This window comes from Pocillopora verrucosa, chromosome 7 (assembly GCF_036669915.1).
Source record: "Pocillopora verrucosa isolate sample1 chromosome 7, ASM3666991v2, whole genome shotgun sequence".
Taxonomy (NCBI): domain Eukaryota; kingdom Metazoa; phylum Cnidaria; class Anthozoa; order Scleractinia; family Pocilloporidae; genus Pocillopora; species Pocillopora verrucosa.
Genome location: NC_089318.1, coordinates 22179462 through 22198178, shown reverse-complemented (window position 1 = coordinate 22198178; position 18717 = coordinate 22179462). Strand labels below are relative to the sequence as shown.

The window sequence follows — 18717 nt, the reverse complement described above, 5'->3', positions numbered from 1 at the left end:
TGGCTTCATTCCAACGTTAATTCATATTCCACATCAGAATATAACTAATTGTACATCGCATACATATCATTTTTTATGCACCTTTTCAAATTTGCTCGGCTGATCATCAGATTCTATGGCTCAAGTATCGCTCTGAAAAAACTTTTTCGCCTTTGAGAGACTCTGATCTTTCTTAATTCATCTTTAAACCCGGTCATTTATTGTTGGAGGATGAGACACATTCGACGAGGCATCATAGACGTAGTATGGAACTTGTCTCGCGAGAGACATCCATCCCGCTGTATTTAAAATCGGTCGTCCAATGTTGTCCTTGCTAATAACTGAACCCTTGCGTGAGACTAACATGAACTGTGTGCAATTTGTTTTCAGCGGGTAAAAGGTGACAAACCCAAGAGTATCTACCCGTAAGATACTGAAGCCAAACAACGATGGTATACAAATTATTAATCGGGAAAGACGGAATTCAAGTGAACAATAATGCTTGATTTATTTTCGATGGACAGTGAAGTGAAATTGTTTTTGATAAAAATAAAAGTAGAAGCAGGCATATCATTTTCTATATCAACTTTTAGATAAAGTTTTGATAGCGGAATACAACCAATCGAACAAGGCGCTTGAGTGCTTTGAACGAGGAATTAAACTCGATGTAGGGCTCCTTAATCTCCTGCTCGTCCCCCTTTGCTCAGCCGAATTGTTTGTCAAATTATTTTAGTTTAGTAGTTTAGAGTTTATGTAATGAGTGATTGTCTCGGTTCGCTTAGACGCGAGTAACAGTTTCTTGATAATTATTTTACTTGAACAGTTTGTGTTAATTTCAAAAGAGTGAAAAATTATTGTAGATAAATAAGTTTAAAAAAGTGTCCAATAAAAATTGTTTGGAAGTCGTTTTTACAGATGATATGACATTTAGCTTTGGGGCTCTAAGTGTTAGACACCTTTATTCTCTATTTTGAGCTTTAAATAATTATTTAAACATTCCCACCTGTCCTAGTGTTATCTAACCTTTTCTCTTAAAAAATGCGTAGGCATAACATTATACAATACAACATCCTGCTTGTTTGAGGTTCCCATTTTTCTTTCAAGATAAGCGGAATTGACATCATGAGCGAATTTTATTGTAACGAGTCTTTCCAGTATTATCCCTCCAAGCGAGACTTCAAAGATCTTCGGTCAACCATTATCGCCAACTGTATCTTCAACAGTTTTCTAACTCATACTGCCATCATGTTGAACATTGTGACAATTTATGCGATACACAAAGCTGCAACAATTGCAAAACCTTTAAAAACGATTCTTCTGCACCTCGCCTTTTCTGATGTGGCTGTCGGTTTCTTATGTCATCCAGTTTACACTTCACTTCTTGTCAAGTGGTTACAAATGGAGAATCCAAGCTGTAACGTTTACCGAATCCTAAGTAATTCTGGCCATTTATTAGCAATTGCGTCGTCTTCAGGTGTTGTGGTTGTAAGTATGGACAGGTTCTTAGCTGTTCATCTTCACCTCAGATATCAAGAGCTTGTGACTCACAAGCGTGTTGTTTATATGGTGATCTCAATATGGGTGTATAGTATATTTGTTTCTTCAATGACATTTTGGGAGCCGCGTAGGACTCCAAATGCTTTTAGTTCAGTTACTGCAGCTATCGGCTTTATTCTCATATTTGCATTCTATATCAAGATTTATTTAACTGTCCGAAGGCACAAGAATCAGATACAGTCCATGCAAATTCGAGAAGAAGCTCAGTCAGATGAGATAAAAAAAATTGCTGCCCTCATTAAATCTACCATTAGTATTTTCTACGTAACTATCGTGTTTGCAGTTTGTCATCTGCCTTTTCACATTTGCTCGGTTGGTTTTATAATCTATGGTTCGAGCATTGCTTTGAAAAAATATAATCTTCTCTCAGTGACCCTCATCTTTCTTAATTCATCACTGAACCCTGTCATCTACTGTTGGAAGATGAGAAATGTTCGACACGCTATCATAGACATACTTCACAAGATGTCTCGGAGCAGAAATCAGCCACCCCGCCAAATTTTCAATCGGTCTTCAAGGGTCGTTCCTGATAATTACTGAACGCCTTTCTTTGTACTGCGTGACAGATTTTATGACATTCAAGTTTCAGGCTACTAAGTGTATGGCATCATTAATGTCTGTTTTATAATTACAAAACTAGTTAACATCCCGAACTTTTAAAATGTTGACTTAAGCCATACTTTTCAAAATGGTGTATACCTTTGTATGAAGTTAACAACAATCGAGCTCTATTAAGCTTAGGATCGCCACGTTTATGAAAGGATAGCTAAAGGGTAATAATTTAAGAAGAAAGTAGAGTCAGTGATCCACTCGTGTCAAGTTTCCAAACAAAACAAATACCGTAAACATTAGCATAACAGTATGTAGCTATCTGATTTCCCAGTTTTCACTCAAGAGGTAACGAGCTCAAATCTTTGCAGTATTTTCCCTCCAGTGACAACACCAGAGACCTTCTTTCAACCATGACAGCCGACTTTATTTTTAACAGTTTTCTAACTTATACCGCCATCATATTGAACGTTGTGACAATCTTCGTCATACACAAAACTTCAACAACTGCAAAAGTAGTTGAACCTTTCCTTTCTGATGAGGCTTGCGGTTTATTTGGTCAACCATTTTACACTTCACTTCTTGTAAAGTGGTTACAGATGGAGAATCTAAGGTGTAATGCTTACCTGATGTTGAGTATTTCTGGAGTTACATTTATAACTGCATCGCCGCCTGGGGGATGTGAAGCACTCATAATGCCATTGGCGTAGTTAGTGCAGCTGTTAGCTTCATTCCCACGTTAATTCATATTCCACATAAGAATATAACTAATTGTACATCGCATGCATATCATTTTTTATGCGCCTTTTCAAATTTGCTCGGCTGATCATCAGATTCTATGGCTCAAGTATCACTCAGAAAAAAATTTTTCGCCTTTGAGAGACTGATCTTTCTTAATTCATCTTTAAACCTGGTCATTTATTGTTGGAGGATGAGACACATTCGACGAGGCATCATAGACGTACTATGGAACTTGTCTCGCGAGAGACATCCATGCCGCTGTAATTACAATCGGTCGTCCAATGTTGTCCTTGCTGATAACTGAACTCTTGCGTGAGACTAACATGAACTGTGTGCAAATTTTTTTCAGCGGGTAAAAGGTGACAAACCCAAGAGTATCTACCCGTAAGATACTGAAACCAAACAACGATGGTATACAAATTATTAATCAGGAAAGATGGAATTCAAGTGAACAGTAATGCTAGATTTATTTTCGATATGGACAGTGAAGTGAAATTGTTTTTGATAAAAATAAAAGTAGAAGCAGGCATATCATTTTCTATATCAACTTTTAGATACATTTTTGATAGCGGAATACAACCAATCGAACAGGGCGCTTGAGAGCTTTGAACGAGGAATTAAACTCGATGTAGGGCTCCTTAATCTCCTGCTCGTCCCCCTTTGCTCAGCCGAATTGTTTGTCAAATTTGTTGTAGAGAGACAAGCGCAAAAAGATAGGCTCCCTCTGCGTGTTTGCACACTCTTTTCTAATTTCAGATGGTCGCAATGGATAATAGTGCTTTTCCTTCATTTTTCTAATAAAATCTTCCAAGTGAGACGAACGTTTAGTAACTAATGTTCTGCGCTGTTGATCATCGCGCAATCTCTTTTCTATGTTTTATAACTTTCAAGCTAGTTCTTTTCCCTACGAGTATAAACAAAAGGACGGCGGATTCGTGTAGGTTAAATGTTATGAACAGAATATAGTCCATGCATGGCAACAGCTGCGTTCACATTTCACCCAAACTGGGGTAATGCTGTGTGGATATCCTCTCTCTTACTTAAGCCAACTTTAATCAAGTCTCCAATACTCATCATCTTTGAAAAACGTCACACAATATTAATATTAAGTATGTTGAACTTCTCGCCTTTTCCCAACGTATTCAGAGGGAAATCGCCCGCGGTTTTCAGCTTTTTAGAAATTACGCAAAGCGTACAATTCATAACTTAAAATCTTGCGTCATCTTTAATAGAATAATAGCAGTTTTATCGATGCAAATCTGTCGTGATAGTTTGTGCCGGATGCGGGTCATTTGTGCAAACTCGAGTGTTTGGATGATGCCATATATGGAAATCGATTTTTTATGGCGTCGTCGGTAAATTGCGTAAGAGGATTAAACACCTTCTGTTGCTAAACGGAAAACGTCGGTGGAGATGAACCTTGATAAGATGCGTTGAGTGACTCACTCTGCGGGCTTTGTAAAGTTTAATATGGAAATCACGCTCAAGCTACCACTATTCCGTATGTATTCCCATTTTATAAACTATGCATAATATAAGAGGAAAATTGACAATAAAAATACAGTGGTAAGCTATAAATAGTCTGATAGGAAAACAATAAAGCACTCTTAGCTAATTTTAATCAGTAATTCAGATAGTTGAGTTCATTTAACTACATACAAACGAATTGCTTCCATCACAAAGCCAACCTGTTTATTTCTTAATTCTCTTAAATACACACATAATGTCATCTTTGTCAGTTAAACACGGCTTGTCATATCTTAGTCACCACTCGTTGCCGCTTTCAATATTGCGATGTAATTGTTTCTGACAAATTTCTTAAACAATAACAATACCCAGGCTTACAATATCAATAATTAAACAACTTATTTGGCGATGCAGTGAAGCATGCCTTCCTTATCAACAGAAGTTAAGTCCTTGTGGATCTGCCCGAATAATGAGCTAATAACAATTACTCATTCCTCCTTTTGTCATGCAATATAATTCCCAATGTTAGAGAAACAATCATTTGATGGTTCGATTTCCCAAGACAAATTGAAGTAGAACCTATCTCGCATTTTCTCGTTCAATATTTGCCCGTAAATAACTCTCGTACAGCTGACATGAACAGCATCTCGATTTCCTCGCTTTTTGCCCGCGCATTCAGAAGGGAAGTCACTCACGGTTTAAAACTTTCTAGAAATAACGCAAAGCGTATGACTTTTGAAAATCTTTAGTAAAGGAAGTCAACTTTTAAAATGATGTATCAGAAGTATGGGAGAAATTTTCTATTTCTTTTACTTCATTGTGGCCACCGCAGGTGCTGATCACAGCCGACTTGATGAGGCATACATTATTTAAAACTTTGTATAACTAGGAATGCTAGAGCTGCCTTAACTCCGTTTTTGTCTACGTATTTAGCTCTTTTTTTCACAACTATGGTAACAGGCACCGTTAATTTCTTGGCGTACATTCCTTCCACAAGTTACAAAATTTCCATAACGTCTGGTGAAAGGACATTTTTTTTTTCCTGCTATGAACTTATTGAGTTCTATATTATGACAGTTCTACTTTTCTAAGGACAGAAACAGACAGAAACAGCAGCCTTTGTATGAAATGGACAAAAGTGGCGGTTTTAATTTGACTTTTCAGCTATAGAACAAAAAAATTCCCCATTTCGGCGTAGGCCGAATTGGGGAATTTTTTTTTGTCGTGTTGAATGGTGTGAGTGACTGTCTCGGTTCGCTTAGACGCGAGCAACATAATATCGTGATAGGTATATTAACAGTTTGTGTTAATTTCAAATTGTACATGAATAAGTTTAAAAAAACGTCCGATAAAAATTGTTTGAAAGTCGTTTTTACAGATGATTGACATTCAGCTTTGGGGCTCCAAGTGTTAGGCACCTTTATTCTCTATTTTGTGATTTAAATATTTAGTTAAACATTCCCATCTGTCATAGTGTTATTTAACCTTGTCTCTTAAAAATCGCGTATGCATAACATTATCCCGTAAAGGGCAGTACAACATCCTGTTTGTCTAAGGTTCCCATCTTTCATTCAAGAGAAACGAGTTGACATCATGAACGATTTCTATTGCAACAAGTCTTTCCAATATTATCCCTCCAACGCCGATTTCAAAGATCTTCGGCCAACCATCATCACAAACTGTATCTTCAACAGTTTTCTTACTCACACCGCCGTCGTGTTGAACATTGCGATAATCTACGCGATAAACAAAGCTGCTTCGATTGCAAAACCTTTAAAAACGCTTCTTCTGCACCTCGCCTTTTCTGATGTGGCTGTCGGTTTATTTGGCCAACCAATCTACATTTCACTTCTTATCAAGTGGTTACGAATGGAGAATCCAAACTGTAACGCCTACCGAATCCTAAGTATTTCTGGCGCTTTATTCTCCCTTGCTTCATGCGTAGGTATTCTGGTTGTAAGTATGGAAAGATTCTTAGCTGTTCATCTTCACCTTAGATACCAAGAGCTTGTGACTCACAAGCGTGTTGTTTATATGGTGATCTCCATATGGGTGTACAGTACATTTGTTTCTTCAGTGATATTGTGGGGGCTGCGTAGCACTCGAGATGCCATTGGTTTAGCTAGTGCAGCTATTGGCTTTATTCTCACATTTGTATTATATATCAAGATTTATCTAACTGTCCGAAGGCACAAGAATCAGATCCAGTCCATGCAAATACGAGAGGAAGCTCAGTCAGATGAGATGAAGAAATTTGCTGCCCTCATTAAATCTACAATTAGTATTTTCTACGTAAATCTCGTGTTTGCTATTTGTCATCTGCCTTTTCAAATTTGCTCGGTTGGTTTTAGAATCTATGGCTCGAGCACTACTTTGAAAAAAATTTATCTATTTTCTCTGACCCTCATCTTTCTTAATTCATCGCTGAACCCTGTCATCTACTGTTGGAAGATGAGACATGTTCGACACGCTATCATAAACAAACTTCGCAAGATGTCTTGGAGCAGAAATCAGCCACCCCGCCTAATTTTCAATCGGTCTTCAAGGGTCGTTCCTGATAATAACTGAACGCCTTTCTTTGACTGCGTGACAGATTTTATGACATTCAAGTATCTGGCTTTTAAATGTACGGCATCATTAATGTCTGTTTTATAATTACAAAACTAGTTAACATCTCGACCTTTTAAAATGTTGACTTAAGTCATACTTTTCATAATGGTGTATACCTTTGTATGAAGTAAATAACAATCGAGCTCTATTGAGCTTAGGATCATCACGTTTATGAAAAGATAGCTAAAAGGTAATATTTTAAGAAGAAGGCAGAGTCAGTGAACGGATCCACTCGTGTCAAATTTCCAAAAAATAATTATACTGTAAACAGTAGCATAAGAATATAAAGCTATCTGAAGTTCCCACTTTTCATTCAGGTGGTAACGAGCTCAAATCTTTGCAGTATTATCCCTCCAGTGTCGACACCAGAGATCTTCTTCCAACCATGATAGCCGACTCCATTTTTATTAGTTTTCTAACTTATACCGCTATCATATTAAACGCTGTGACAATCTACATCGTACACAAAGCTTCAACAACTGCAAAAGCAGTTGAACCTTTCCTTTTCTGATGTGGCTTGCGGTTTATTTGGTCAACCATTTTACTCTTTACTTCTTGTTAAGTGGTTGCAGATGGAGAATCTAATGTGTAACGCTCACCTGATACTGAGTTCTTCGGGAGTTATATTATAGCTGCATCGCCGCGTGGGGGCTGTGAGGCACTCATGATGACATGGGCTTAGTTAGTGCAGCTGTTGGCTTCATTCCCACATTAATTCATATTCCACATCAGGATATAACTAATTGTACATCGCATGCATATCATTTTTTATGCGCCTTTTCAAATTTGCTCGGCTGATCATCAGATTCTATGGCTCAAGTATCGCTCTGAAAAACTTTTTCGCCTTTGAGAGCCTCTGATCTTTCTTAATTCATCTTTAAACCTGGTCATTTATTGTTGGAGGATGAGACACATTTGACGAGGCATCATAGACGTACTATGGAATTTTCTCGCGAGAGACATCCATCCCGCTGTATTTACAATCGGTCGTCCAATGTTGTCCTTGCTAATAACTGAACCCTTGCATGAGACTTACATGAACTGTGTGCAATTTTTTTTCAGCAAGTAAAAGGTTACAAACCCAAGAGTATCTACCCGTAAGATACTGAAGCCAAACAACGATGGTATACAAATTATTAATCGGGAAAGTTGGAATTCAAGGGAACAGTAATGCTAGATTTATTTTCGATGGACAGTGAAATTGTTGTTGTTGATAAAAATAAAAGTAGAAGCAGGCATATCGTTTTCTATATCAACTTTTAGATAAATTTTTGAAAGCGGAATACAACCAATCGTGCAGGGCGCTCGAGTGCTTTGAACGAGGAATTAAACTCGATGTAGGGCTCCTTAATCTCCTGCTCGTCTCCATTTGGTCCGCCGAATTGTTTGTCAAATTTGTTGTAGAGAGAAAAGCGCAAAAAGACAGGCTCCCTGCGTGTTTGCACAATCTTTCAGTCTAATTTCAAATGGTCGCGAAGGATAACAGTGCTTTTCCTTCATTTTTCTAATAAAATCTTCCAAGTGAGACGAACGTTTAGTAACTAATGTTCTGCGCTGTTGATCATCGCGCAATCTCTTTTCTATGTTTTATAACTTTCAAGCTAGTTCTTTTCCCTACGAGTATAAACAAAAGGACGGCGGATTCGTGTAGGTTAAATGTTATGAACAGAATATAATCCATGCATGGCAACAGCTGCGTTCACATTTCACCCAAACTGGGGTAATGCTGTGTGGATATCCTCTCTCTTACTTAAGCCAACTTTAATCAAGTCTCCAATACTCATCATCTTTGAAAAACGTCACACAATATTAATATTAAGTATGTTGAACTTCTCAGGGAAGAGGGAGGGAAATCGCCCGCGGTTTTCAGCTTTTTAGAAATAACACAAAGCGTACAATTCATAACTTAAAATCTTGCGTCATCTTTAATAGAATATTAAATAATATAAAGACTTAGCCAAACCTAAAAGCGGAGTTCCTGTTAGTTTATTTTCTAGCCCCTCATTATAATTAAAACTGTAATAAAACTCTTCAGCACTGGCTGTAGAAGAGTTTCTTCATGGGGATTATGAGACCAGTCCGAGGGTGGGGAGGGAAGAGAAGAATTGGCGAGGTCTGGAACCTGGGGACTACGTTCTCACAACTTGTGGTAAAACGCATGCTAGTCAGCGGTATCTTCAAGCAGCTGTAGACCTTCGTTGTTGTTCCCGATGTGATGAGCAAATTTTCGAAGGTTTGAATAAAGACTTAAAAAAAAATTCAACTCCTTGAAAACAAAGCGAATAGTCCCAAAGGTAATCTATTTTTATCGCTATTGTTTTCTTCTATCAAAGGACTCATGGTGCATAATGAAGTATGGGGTTGTGCGGAAACTTTGCCCATGATTGTCCTCTGGCTGGAAATACACGGCGTCTTTAAGAGATTCTTTCAGTTATTTGATTCGATAACCTCTGATGTAACTACTTACAATGTAGGTTTCTTTAAGCTAACTGCCCATGATCTTAGCAACTCTAGCTAATGAAGTACGAAATTTGTCTAACATGTTTCTTGCGCTGCAAAACTTTGCTTTAAAAGAAGACAAGCTAGAGCTAAAATGTCGTGATTAAAACTCGATGACGAAGAGAGACTTAGGATTCGATCATGAAGACATTTGTGAAAACTTGAGATAATACCTGGATTTCATTTTTACATCACAGCAATCAATTCCAAACATCAATCAAGTTTTCTCTTTAGCTTTAAATTTGAGATGATTTTGTTATTGGCTATATAAAATGGATTGAAAAGTTTTTGATGGTATTTTCTCATGTTTGCAAATGGTTGAATTTACTGGAAGGTAGAGTTATTGCAACATGTTCACATGAAATACAACAATAAATTTTATTGATATAAAAAAAGTATTTATTTGACCATCTACCGGCAAGTTATTGTATTATATTTCAACCCAACTATTTTCAGATATTTAATTTAACTATTCTTTTATAGCCAATATCAATCCCTATGCATGATGAAATGTCAGTAGGATCAGTGGAAAAACGTACCAAACATATGCAAGATTTGATGTAATTACTTTCATTACATGAATATTAACTGATACTAGGGGATCTAATAATATTCAAAAGAATGTAAAATTTTTTTTGAAAAATTAGAAGTCAGCATAGGCCAAATAAACAAGATTCTTAGAAAAAGAAATGTGTTTTAATGAAAAAAGCTAAGCAACCTTTTTACTGGTTTTATATGTTGAAAACACGCACACCCATGCAGATTTCTTATAAACCTGTAGTTCAAGCCTACCATGACTTCAAAATTTTGATGCACACCTCAAAAGGAGAAGAAATAAATTTCAAGTTTCTATTTATACAGTTTAGGTTTGTCAGGTAAAATTGAGTCAAACAAAGAAATTTACACAACTAATTTGATAGGTTAGCCTACCTAGAACAATCAACTTCATGTACAAATAAGACTAGGTATGTACCAATGATGCACAAAAGAACTATCTGTGGTAAGAGGGCAGGCTTTCCTTTCTTCATTTAAAAAAATTCTGAGGTTATCATCTTTCCACAAGCTCAGTGGAAAGTGAGAATGAGAGAGACTGGTAGTGACTATGTTATTTGAGTAAATATCCAGAGAAGGACAAAAGGCACAATATGGTCTGCACAATTTCAATTTTATAACCTATTAATATAAGCTAAGTCATTTATATTCTTGCTTTGTGCATTATGCAGATGCCAATTAATTTAACTTCCATGCAGGTCAAAGTAAAAACATGAATTAAAATAGCAGGGCCCACTTTAATTTAAGGTCATGAGAATAAAGGAAATGATAGTCAACTGAAGAACCTCTTGATTGTTAAACAAATTCTCCTTCCTAGCACATCACGAAATGTATGGAGAACAGTATGGAGAAGATGCATGCTGATATTAGGGTGTACTGGGTTGAAGACATCATCTTATCAGTTTTATATTTGTAGAGTATTGCTTGAATATATCATTGTGGTGAGTGCAAGTGCCTGGTAAACATCAGTCTATGGTCTTCTACTCTTCCACCTTAGAGTGTGCCTTGTGTACATAAAAATTGAAGTTTGGTGCCTTTACCAGCTTTTTTTGGCTTCAAAGATCAACAAAGAATAACAGCCCCACCTGAAAATATTTTTCATGAAAGACACCTCTACAATGGTAGGTACACACAACTGACATGTTTGAGTGAAGCATGTCAAGCATTAAGGTATGATTGTCAGTTTGCTTTTCATTTCTTGCAAACAGTTTATTTCTACTAGCTTCAAAAACTTCTGTATCCTTGCTTTCAAAGAAAAGCATTTCCCATGAACATTTAAACATTAAAGACATAAGCTACCAGCAACAGGTTTTTCCATTGTTTCATAACATCAGATTCTCATCACATTTTTTTGGTTACATTTGAAAGCATAAGAAAATTGTTATCATTACAATATAATGAAATCCCACATTTTAACTGTTTTAATCCCACTAGTGACCCAGACAGAATTTCTCATAACACAATCAGTACAACATCAAGCAGACAAGTAATGAGAATAAAGGAAAATATCAATTAGAGGAAATTGGTTGATCCAATTCCAAATTCTCCAACTTAACATCACATAAATTGTATGGCAGACAGTAAAGAGAATTGCTAATGAGATCTTAAAAGTTTAAGGGTTATGTAATCATATGTACCAGAAAGACAGCAAATAAATGTAACATACTCCTGTAAAGTGTTCTTATGTACAATAAAGTTTCAAACTCACTGAAATTAAGTTGACTTCATGATTCAGATTTTAGTTTAACAAATGTGAAATATCTCTTTTAAAAGGATGAAAAGAGAATGCCATTTATGAATTTTAAAATTAAATGTACAAAAACTTAAAGATGGGATTTAAAAAGACTGATAAAATATGGCATATCTATTCACTGCGATTTTAATCATTGGTTGGCACACAGAGATATAAAGGAGGCTTTGTCAAAAAGACTAGGGCATTAAAATTAAAGAGGGGCATGTGACATCAACTAGTTTACTGATGTTCTCACCAGAATTCAGTCTGTAAAGAGAACTCTGCAACACTTCTGTTTTATCTTCTCACTCTTGAATTAAAACATAAAATTTAATTATTTGCAGGAAGGTTAAGGAGGACATTAAAGGAATGGATATATGTGACATAAAAAGAAACCCCTTACAATAAAAATAAAACAGAAGCATATTACCAACGTGTCTTCTGAAGAAAGCTATAATAAGTATTTTTTAAGCAAATATCTACATAATTATGTAAACCGGGTGCAATATAAGGTCGTAAAAGCAATCATTTTATTCTAACCTTCCTCCTTCTAAGGTGCCTTGTGTATCAAATATATCAAGTTCAGTACCTCCAGAGTCATAAGCCAGGGTTTTGGGGCTAGGTCAATTTATCGAGAGTCAATTAAATGTAGTTTCCTAAAATCGTATGGAAAGTTTGAATTGTGCTTCACTTGTGCTACTTATACGGATTTATCGTTGTAAATTACTGATGAAATTCCCAGAGTGTGACTCAATTAATTCGAAAGAAAATATCCAACTTGGTTACAGAAATGGTTCACGAATTGTAAATTGGTAATGTGTTAACAAAACCTCCCTAAATTATGGTGCCGATACGAATTTATCGTTCATAATCACCTATGAAATTCCGAGATTGTACCTCAATGAATTCAACAGAAAATATCCAAGAAGGTTACAGAAACGGACTCTCGAAAACGGCTCTCGGATTGAAAAACTGTAAACAACAATTATTTACGCTAATCATGTGCTTACCAGCGTGCTTGTGAGCTCAAATTGCCAAGACCCTGTTCAATTACACGATTACAGCTCCGACGCTCCTTGCAAAAATGTGATGACTACCGATTTCAAAGATCGATTCTTCAGTTTCCAGCATTAGGAAAAAAATATCGTATCGCAAGCATATTCATCATAAACCAAGCAGTAAGAACGTCTCGAGATGTAGAGAGAAGAGAGTGGCTCCATGTTTTGTGAGACAATTGAAATTATTTCCTGAAGTTCGTACGAATCGAGTAGAAAGCATGAAAACAAAGCGCTGAAAAATACCATGACTGAACTCATTCAGCAGTAGAACTAGTTCCAGTTTAGTCGCGAGTTTGTTCGCACCACATCTTTGCGCAGATGTTTGACGGGTTCTCACATGACGATAGTGTCAAAATCAAATTACCGCGTCAGACTTAATGTAAACATGGACATCGCTGACTCAATCTCATTTCATTTCAATTTTGGGAAAGGCTACCACTTCGCTTTTAGGCTGAAACAGCACTTCTTCGACAAAGCGCGATTTTTTTTTAAATGAACAGAGTAAATCTTGCGAAAGTTGGCTGAAGAGAGAAAGAGGTAGAAACTTGCGCTCGCCGTTCGTTATCATTTGAACGCTTTTTAGGTAAAACAAAATCCGTGAGATAACTTCTTTAAGTATTATTATTAAGTATGGAAAGGTTCTTAGCAGTTCATATTCACCTCAGATATCAAGAGCTTGTGACTCACAAGCGCGTTTTGCTTGTGGTGATCTCTATATGGGTGTTTATTGCATGATTATATTCAGTAACATTTAAGGGGGCCGCGTAGTACTCGGGATGCTATTGACTTAGTTATTGCAGTAGCTAGCTTCATTCTGACATTCGTGTTGTACATCAGGATATATTTAACCGTTCGACGGCACAAGAATCAGATGCAGTCCATACAAATACGAGGTGAAGCTCAGTCTGATGGGATGAAAAACTTTGCTGGCCGCATTAAATCTGCAGTTAGTATATTCTACGTATATCCCGCGCATATGATATGTTATCTGCCTTTTCAAACTTATTAACCGGGAAAGATGGATTTCAATGAAACCGTAATGCCAGATTTATTTTCGATGGACAGTGCAATTTGGTTTTGTTGATAAAAATAAAAGTAGAAGCAGGCATATCATTTTCTATATCAACTTTTAGATGAATTTTCGAAAGCAGAATACAACCAATCAAACAAGGCACTTGACTACCCTGAACGAAGAAACAAACTTGGTGTAGAGCTCCTTAATCTCCTGCTCGTCTCACTTTGCTCCGCCGAATTATTTGTCAAATTTGTTATAGAGAGAAAAGCGCAAAAAGATAGGCTCCCTCTGTGTGTTTGCTCACTCTTTTTAAATTTCAGATGGTCACGGAGGATAACAGTGCTTTTACTTCATTTTTCTAATAAAATTCTCTTAATGAGACGAAGTTTTAGTAATAGAAACGCGGTTAAAATTTCGTGTTAGTAAAATATTTAAATATGTTAATTTCTGAAAAGGTGTCTAAAGTGACGCCGTGGCGTCGCAACAATTTGTTTAAAATTTATTTTGAAAGATGATATTACATAAAAGTTTCGGGCTCCTACGTTTTCGACATCTATAGCCAACCTGTTTAATTTATTTCTAGATGCTCTTAACTACATACGTAATGTCATGTTTAACAAACACAGTTTGTCATATCTTACTCAAACACTCGTTGCCCATATTTCGATATTGTTTCCGTCAAATTTCGTTAACAATAACAATAGCCTGGCTTACAATATCAATAATTCAACAACTTATTTGGCGATGCAGTGAAGCATGCCGTCTATCCTTATCAACGGAAGTTAAGTCCTTGTGGATCGGCCTGAATAATAAGCTACTAAGAATTACTAATTCCTCCTTTTGTCATGCAATATAATTTCCAGTTTTAGAGAAACAATCATTTGGTGGATCGATTGAAATTGAAATGGAACCTAACTTGCATTTTCTCGTTCAACATTTTGCCCATAAATAACTCCCCTACATGCGTAGTACGCATTCAGAATGGAAGTCGCTCACAGTATAAAACTAGACTCTAATGCAACGCGTATGATTTTTGAAAATCTTTCATCAACCGTTTTTATCTAAAAAAGCAGCAATATGGGTTCGCTAAATCATATCAACATCTAAGAAACCTAAAAAAATTTATTGAGGAAGTCATCTTTTACAAATGATGTATTTAAAGTATGGGAGGAATTGTCTATTTTTTTGTTTTCACTGTGGCCTCATCAAGTCTGCTGTGATCCGCACCTGAGGCGAAAGTTATTTAAAACTTAATATAACTAGGAATGCTATTGCTGCCTTAACTCCGTTTTCGTCTATGTCTTTGGCCCTTTATATCATAATTATGGTGACAAGCACCATTGATTTCTTAGCGTATATTCCCCCCAGAAGTCAAGTAACGAAATTTTCATTGCAACTCCAAAGTGAGACAGTTTAACGTCTGGTGAACGCGGGAGGTCTTTTTTGCCATGAACTTATGGAAATTTGAGTTCTATATTATGACAGTTCTACTTTTCCAAGGACAGAAATAGACAGAAACAGCAGCTTTTGCACGAAATGGACAAAACTTAACTTTTCAGCTATAAAACAAAAAAATTTCCCATTTCGGCGCAGGCTGAAATGGGAAATTGAGAGTTTATGGTATGAGTGGCAGTCTAGGTTCGCTTGGCCGCGAGTAACAGTTTCGTGATAATTAACAGTTTTTGTTAATTTCAAAAGAGTGAAAATAATTGTGCATAAGTAAGTTTAAAAAAAGCGTCCAATAAAAATTGTTTGAAAGTCGTTTTTACAGATGATATGACATTCAGCTTTGGGGCTCTAAGTGTGCGGCACCTTTATTCTCTATTTTGCACGTTGAATATTTATTTGTCATGGTGATAGTTTAAGCTTTTCTCTTAAAAATCGCGTATGCCTCTCCATGGCATTTTAGATGAGAGTGGTCTGTATTTTTTTTTTGTGGCCTCGTTTAAGTCTCAATTCATACTTTGTTGACAAAGTCCACGTTCACCTGCAAAACGGCTTGTTGTGCACAAAGTCTTGTTGTATTCAGTGGTCATTCGCAACAACGAGGTCTATCTTTATTGAGCCATATTGGCCATTAGTTGGACAAGCTGAACTGTAGCATCGGCAGATATACTACTTATTTCGCTTGTGATCATCACGATTGCAAATGGAAAAGAGGAAATTAAAGTGAATTCAGCCGTATCCGTTCGTGTCGAAAGAGGAAAACATTATCCCGCAAAGGGCAATACAACATTCTGTTTGTCTGAAGTTCCCATTTTTCATTTCATGTGGGAGTTGACATTATGAACGGTTTGTATTGCAACGAGTCTTCCCAACATTATCCCTCTATCGCCGATTTCAAAGATCTGCGGCCAACCATCATCACAAACTGTATCTTCAACAGTTTTCTAACTTACACTGCCATCATGTTCAACATTGTGACAATTTACGCGATACACAAAGCTGCGACAATTGCAAAACCCTTAAAGACGCTTCTTCTACACCTCGCCTTTTCCGATGTGGCCGTTGGTTTATTTGGTCAACCACTTTACATTTCACTTCTTATCAAGTGGTTACGAATGGAGAATCCAAGCTGTAACGCTTACTTAATATTAAGTATTTCTGGCGCTTTATTCTCACTTGCTTCGTCCTTAGGTGTTGTAGCTGTAAGTATGGAAAGGTTCTTAGCTGTTCATCTTCACCTCAGATACCAAGAGCTTGTGACTCACAAGCGTGTTGTTTATATGGTGATCTCAATATGGGTGTACAGTATATTTGTTTCTTCAATGACATTGTGGGGGCTGCGTAGCACTCGAGATGCCATTGGTTTAGCTAGTGCAGCTATTGGCTTTATTCTCACGTTTATGTTCTATATCAAGATTTATTTAACTGTCCGAAGGCACAAGAATCAGATACAGTCCATGCCAATTCGAGAAGAAGCTCAGTCAGATGAGATAAAAAAATTTGCTACCCTCATTAAATCTACGATTAGTATTTTCTACGTAACTATTGTGCTTGCAATTTGTTATTTGCCTTTCCAAATTTGCTCGGCTGGTTTTAGAATCTATGGCTCGGGCATTGCTTTGAAAAAATTTTATCTTCTCTCAGTGACCCTCATCTTTCTTAATTCATCACTGAACCCTGTCATCTACTGTTGGAAGATGAGACATGTTCGACACGCTATCATAGACATACTTCGCAAGATGTCTCGGAGCAGAAATCAGCCACCCCGCCTAATTTTCAATCGGTCTTCAAGGGTCGTTCCTGATAATTACTGAACGCCTTTCTTTGTACTGCGTGATAGATTTTATGACATTCAAGTTTCAGGCTACTTAGTGTACGGCATCACTAATGTCTGTTTTATAATTACAAAACTAGTTAACATCTCGACCTTTTAAAATGTTGACTTAAGCCATACTTTTCAAAGTGGTGTATACCTTTGTATGAAGTTAACAACAATCGAGCTCTATTTAGCTTAGGATCATCACGTTTATGAAAGGATAGCTAAAGGGTAATAATTTAAGAAGGTAGAGTCAGTGATCCACTCGTGTCAAGTTTCCAAACAAAACAAATACCGTAAACATTAGCATAACAATATGTAGCTATCTGAAGTTCCCAGTTTTCACTCAAGAGGTAACGAGCTCAAATCTATGCAGTATTATCCCTCCAGTGTCGACACCAGAGACCTTCTTTCAACCACGATAGCCGACTTTATTTTTAACAGTTTTCTAACTTATACCGCCATCATATTGAACGTCGTGACAATCTTCGTCATACACAAAACTTCAACAACAGCAAAAGTAGTTGAACCTTTCCTTTCTGATGAGGCTTGCAGTTTATTTGGTCAACCATTTTACACTTCATTTCTTGTTAAGTGGTTACAGATGGAGAATCTAAGGTGTAATGCTTACCTGATGCTGAGTATTTCTGGAGTTACATTTATAACTGCATCGCCGCCTGGGGGATGTGAAGCACTCATGATGCCATTGGCGTAGTTAGTGCAGCTGTTTGCTTCATTCCCACGTTAATTCATATTCCACATCAGAATATAACTAATTGTACATCGCATGCATATCATTTTTTATGCGCCTTTTCAAATTTGCTCGGCTGATCTTCAGATTCTATGGCTCAAGTATCGCTCTGAAAAAACTTTTTCGCCTTTGAGAGACTCTGATCTTTCTTAATTCATCTTTAAACCCGGTCATTTATTGTTGGAGGATGAGACACATTCGACGAGGTATCATAGACGTAGTATGGAACTTGTCTCGCGAGAGACATCCATCCCGCTGTATTTACAATGGTTCGTCCAATGTTGTCCTTGCTGATAACTGAACCCTTGCGTGAGACTAACATGAACTGTGTGCAATTTGTTTTCAGCGGGTAAAAGGTGACAAACCCAAGAGTATATACCCGTAAGATACTGAAGCCAAACAACGATGGTATACAAATTATTAATCGGGAAAGACGGAATTCAAGTGAACAATAATGCTTGATTTATTTTCGATGGACAGTGAAGTGAAATTGTTTTTGATAAAAATAAAAGTAGAAGCAGGCATATCGTTTTCTATATACCTCATTTTAGATAAATTTTTGATAGCGGAATACAACCAATCGAACAGGGCGCTTGAGAGCTTTGAACGAGGAATTAAACTCGATGTAGGGCTCCTTAATCTCCTGTTCGTCCTCCTTTGCTCAGCCGAATTGTTTGTCAAATTTGTTGTAGAGAGACAAGCGAAAAAAGTTAGGCTCCCTGTGCGTGTTCGCACACTCTTTTTTAATTTCAGATGGTCGCAATGGATAATAGTGCTTTTCCTTCATTTTTCTAATAAAATCTTAGGGTTAGATTGAGACTAGACAAGTGAGACGAACTTTTAGTAACTAATGTTCTGCGCTGTTGATGATCGCGCAATCTCTTTTCTATGTTTTATAACTTTCAACCTAGTTCTTTTCCCTACGAGTATAAACAAAAGGACGGC

General features: G+C 36.8%; 3 protein-coding genes across 3 annotated transcripts; all 3 read left to right on the top strand.

Moving 5' to 3' along the window:
• Positions 1-1101: 1101 nt before the first annotated feature.
• LOC136282605 (adenosine receptor A2a-like) lies at positions 1102-2076 on the top strand. Its single transcript, XM_066170290.1, has one exon. The coding sequence runs from the start codon at positions 1102-1104 to the stop codon at positions 2074-2076; it is 975 nt and encodes a 324-aa protein (XP_066026387.1).
• Positions 2077-5886: 3810 nt separating this feature from the next.
• LOC131775228 (adenosine receptor A2a-like) lies at positions 5887-6861 on the top strand. The gene has a single exon (XM_059091329.2). It carries the CDS (start codon positions 5887-5889, stop codon positions 6859-6861), a length of 975 nt encoding a protein of 324 aa, XP_058947312.2.
• Positions 6862-16024: 9163 nt separating this feature from the next.
• LOC131775229 (adenosine receptor A2a-like) lies at positions 16025-18126 on the top strand. The gene is made up of 2 exons (XM_059091330.2): positions 16025-16909; positions 17967-18126. Exons 1-2 carry the CDS (start codon positions 16045-16047, stop codon positions 18071-18073), a joined length of 972 nt encoding a protein of 323 aa, XP_058947313.2. The 5' UTR covers positions 16025-16044; the 3' UTR covers positions 18074-18126.
• The last annotated feature ends 591 nt before the right edge of the window (positions 18127-18717 follow it).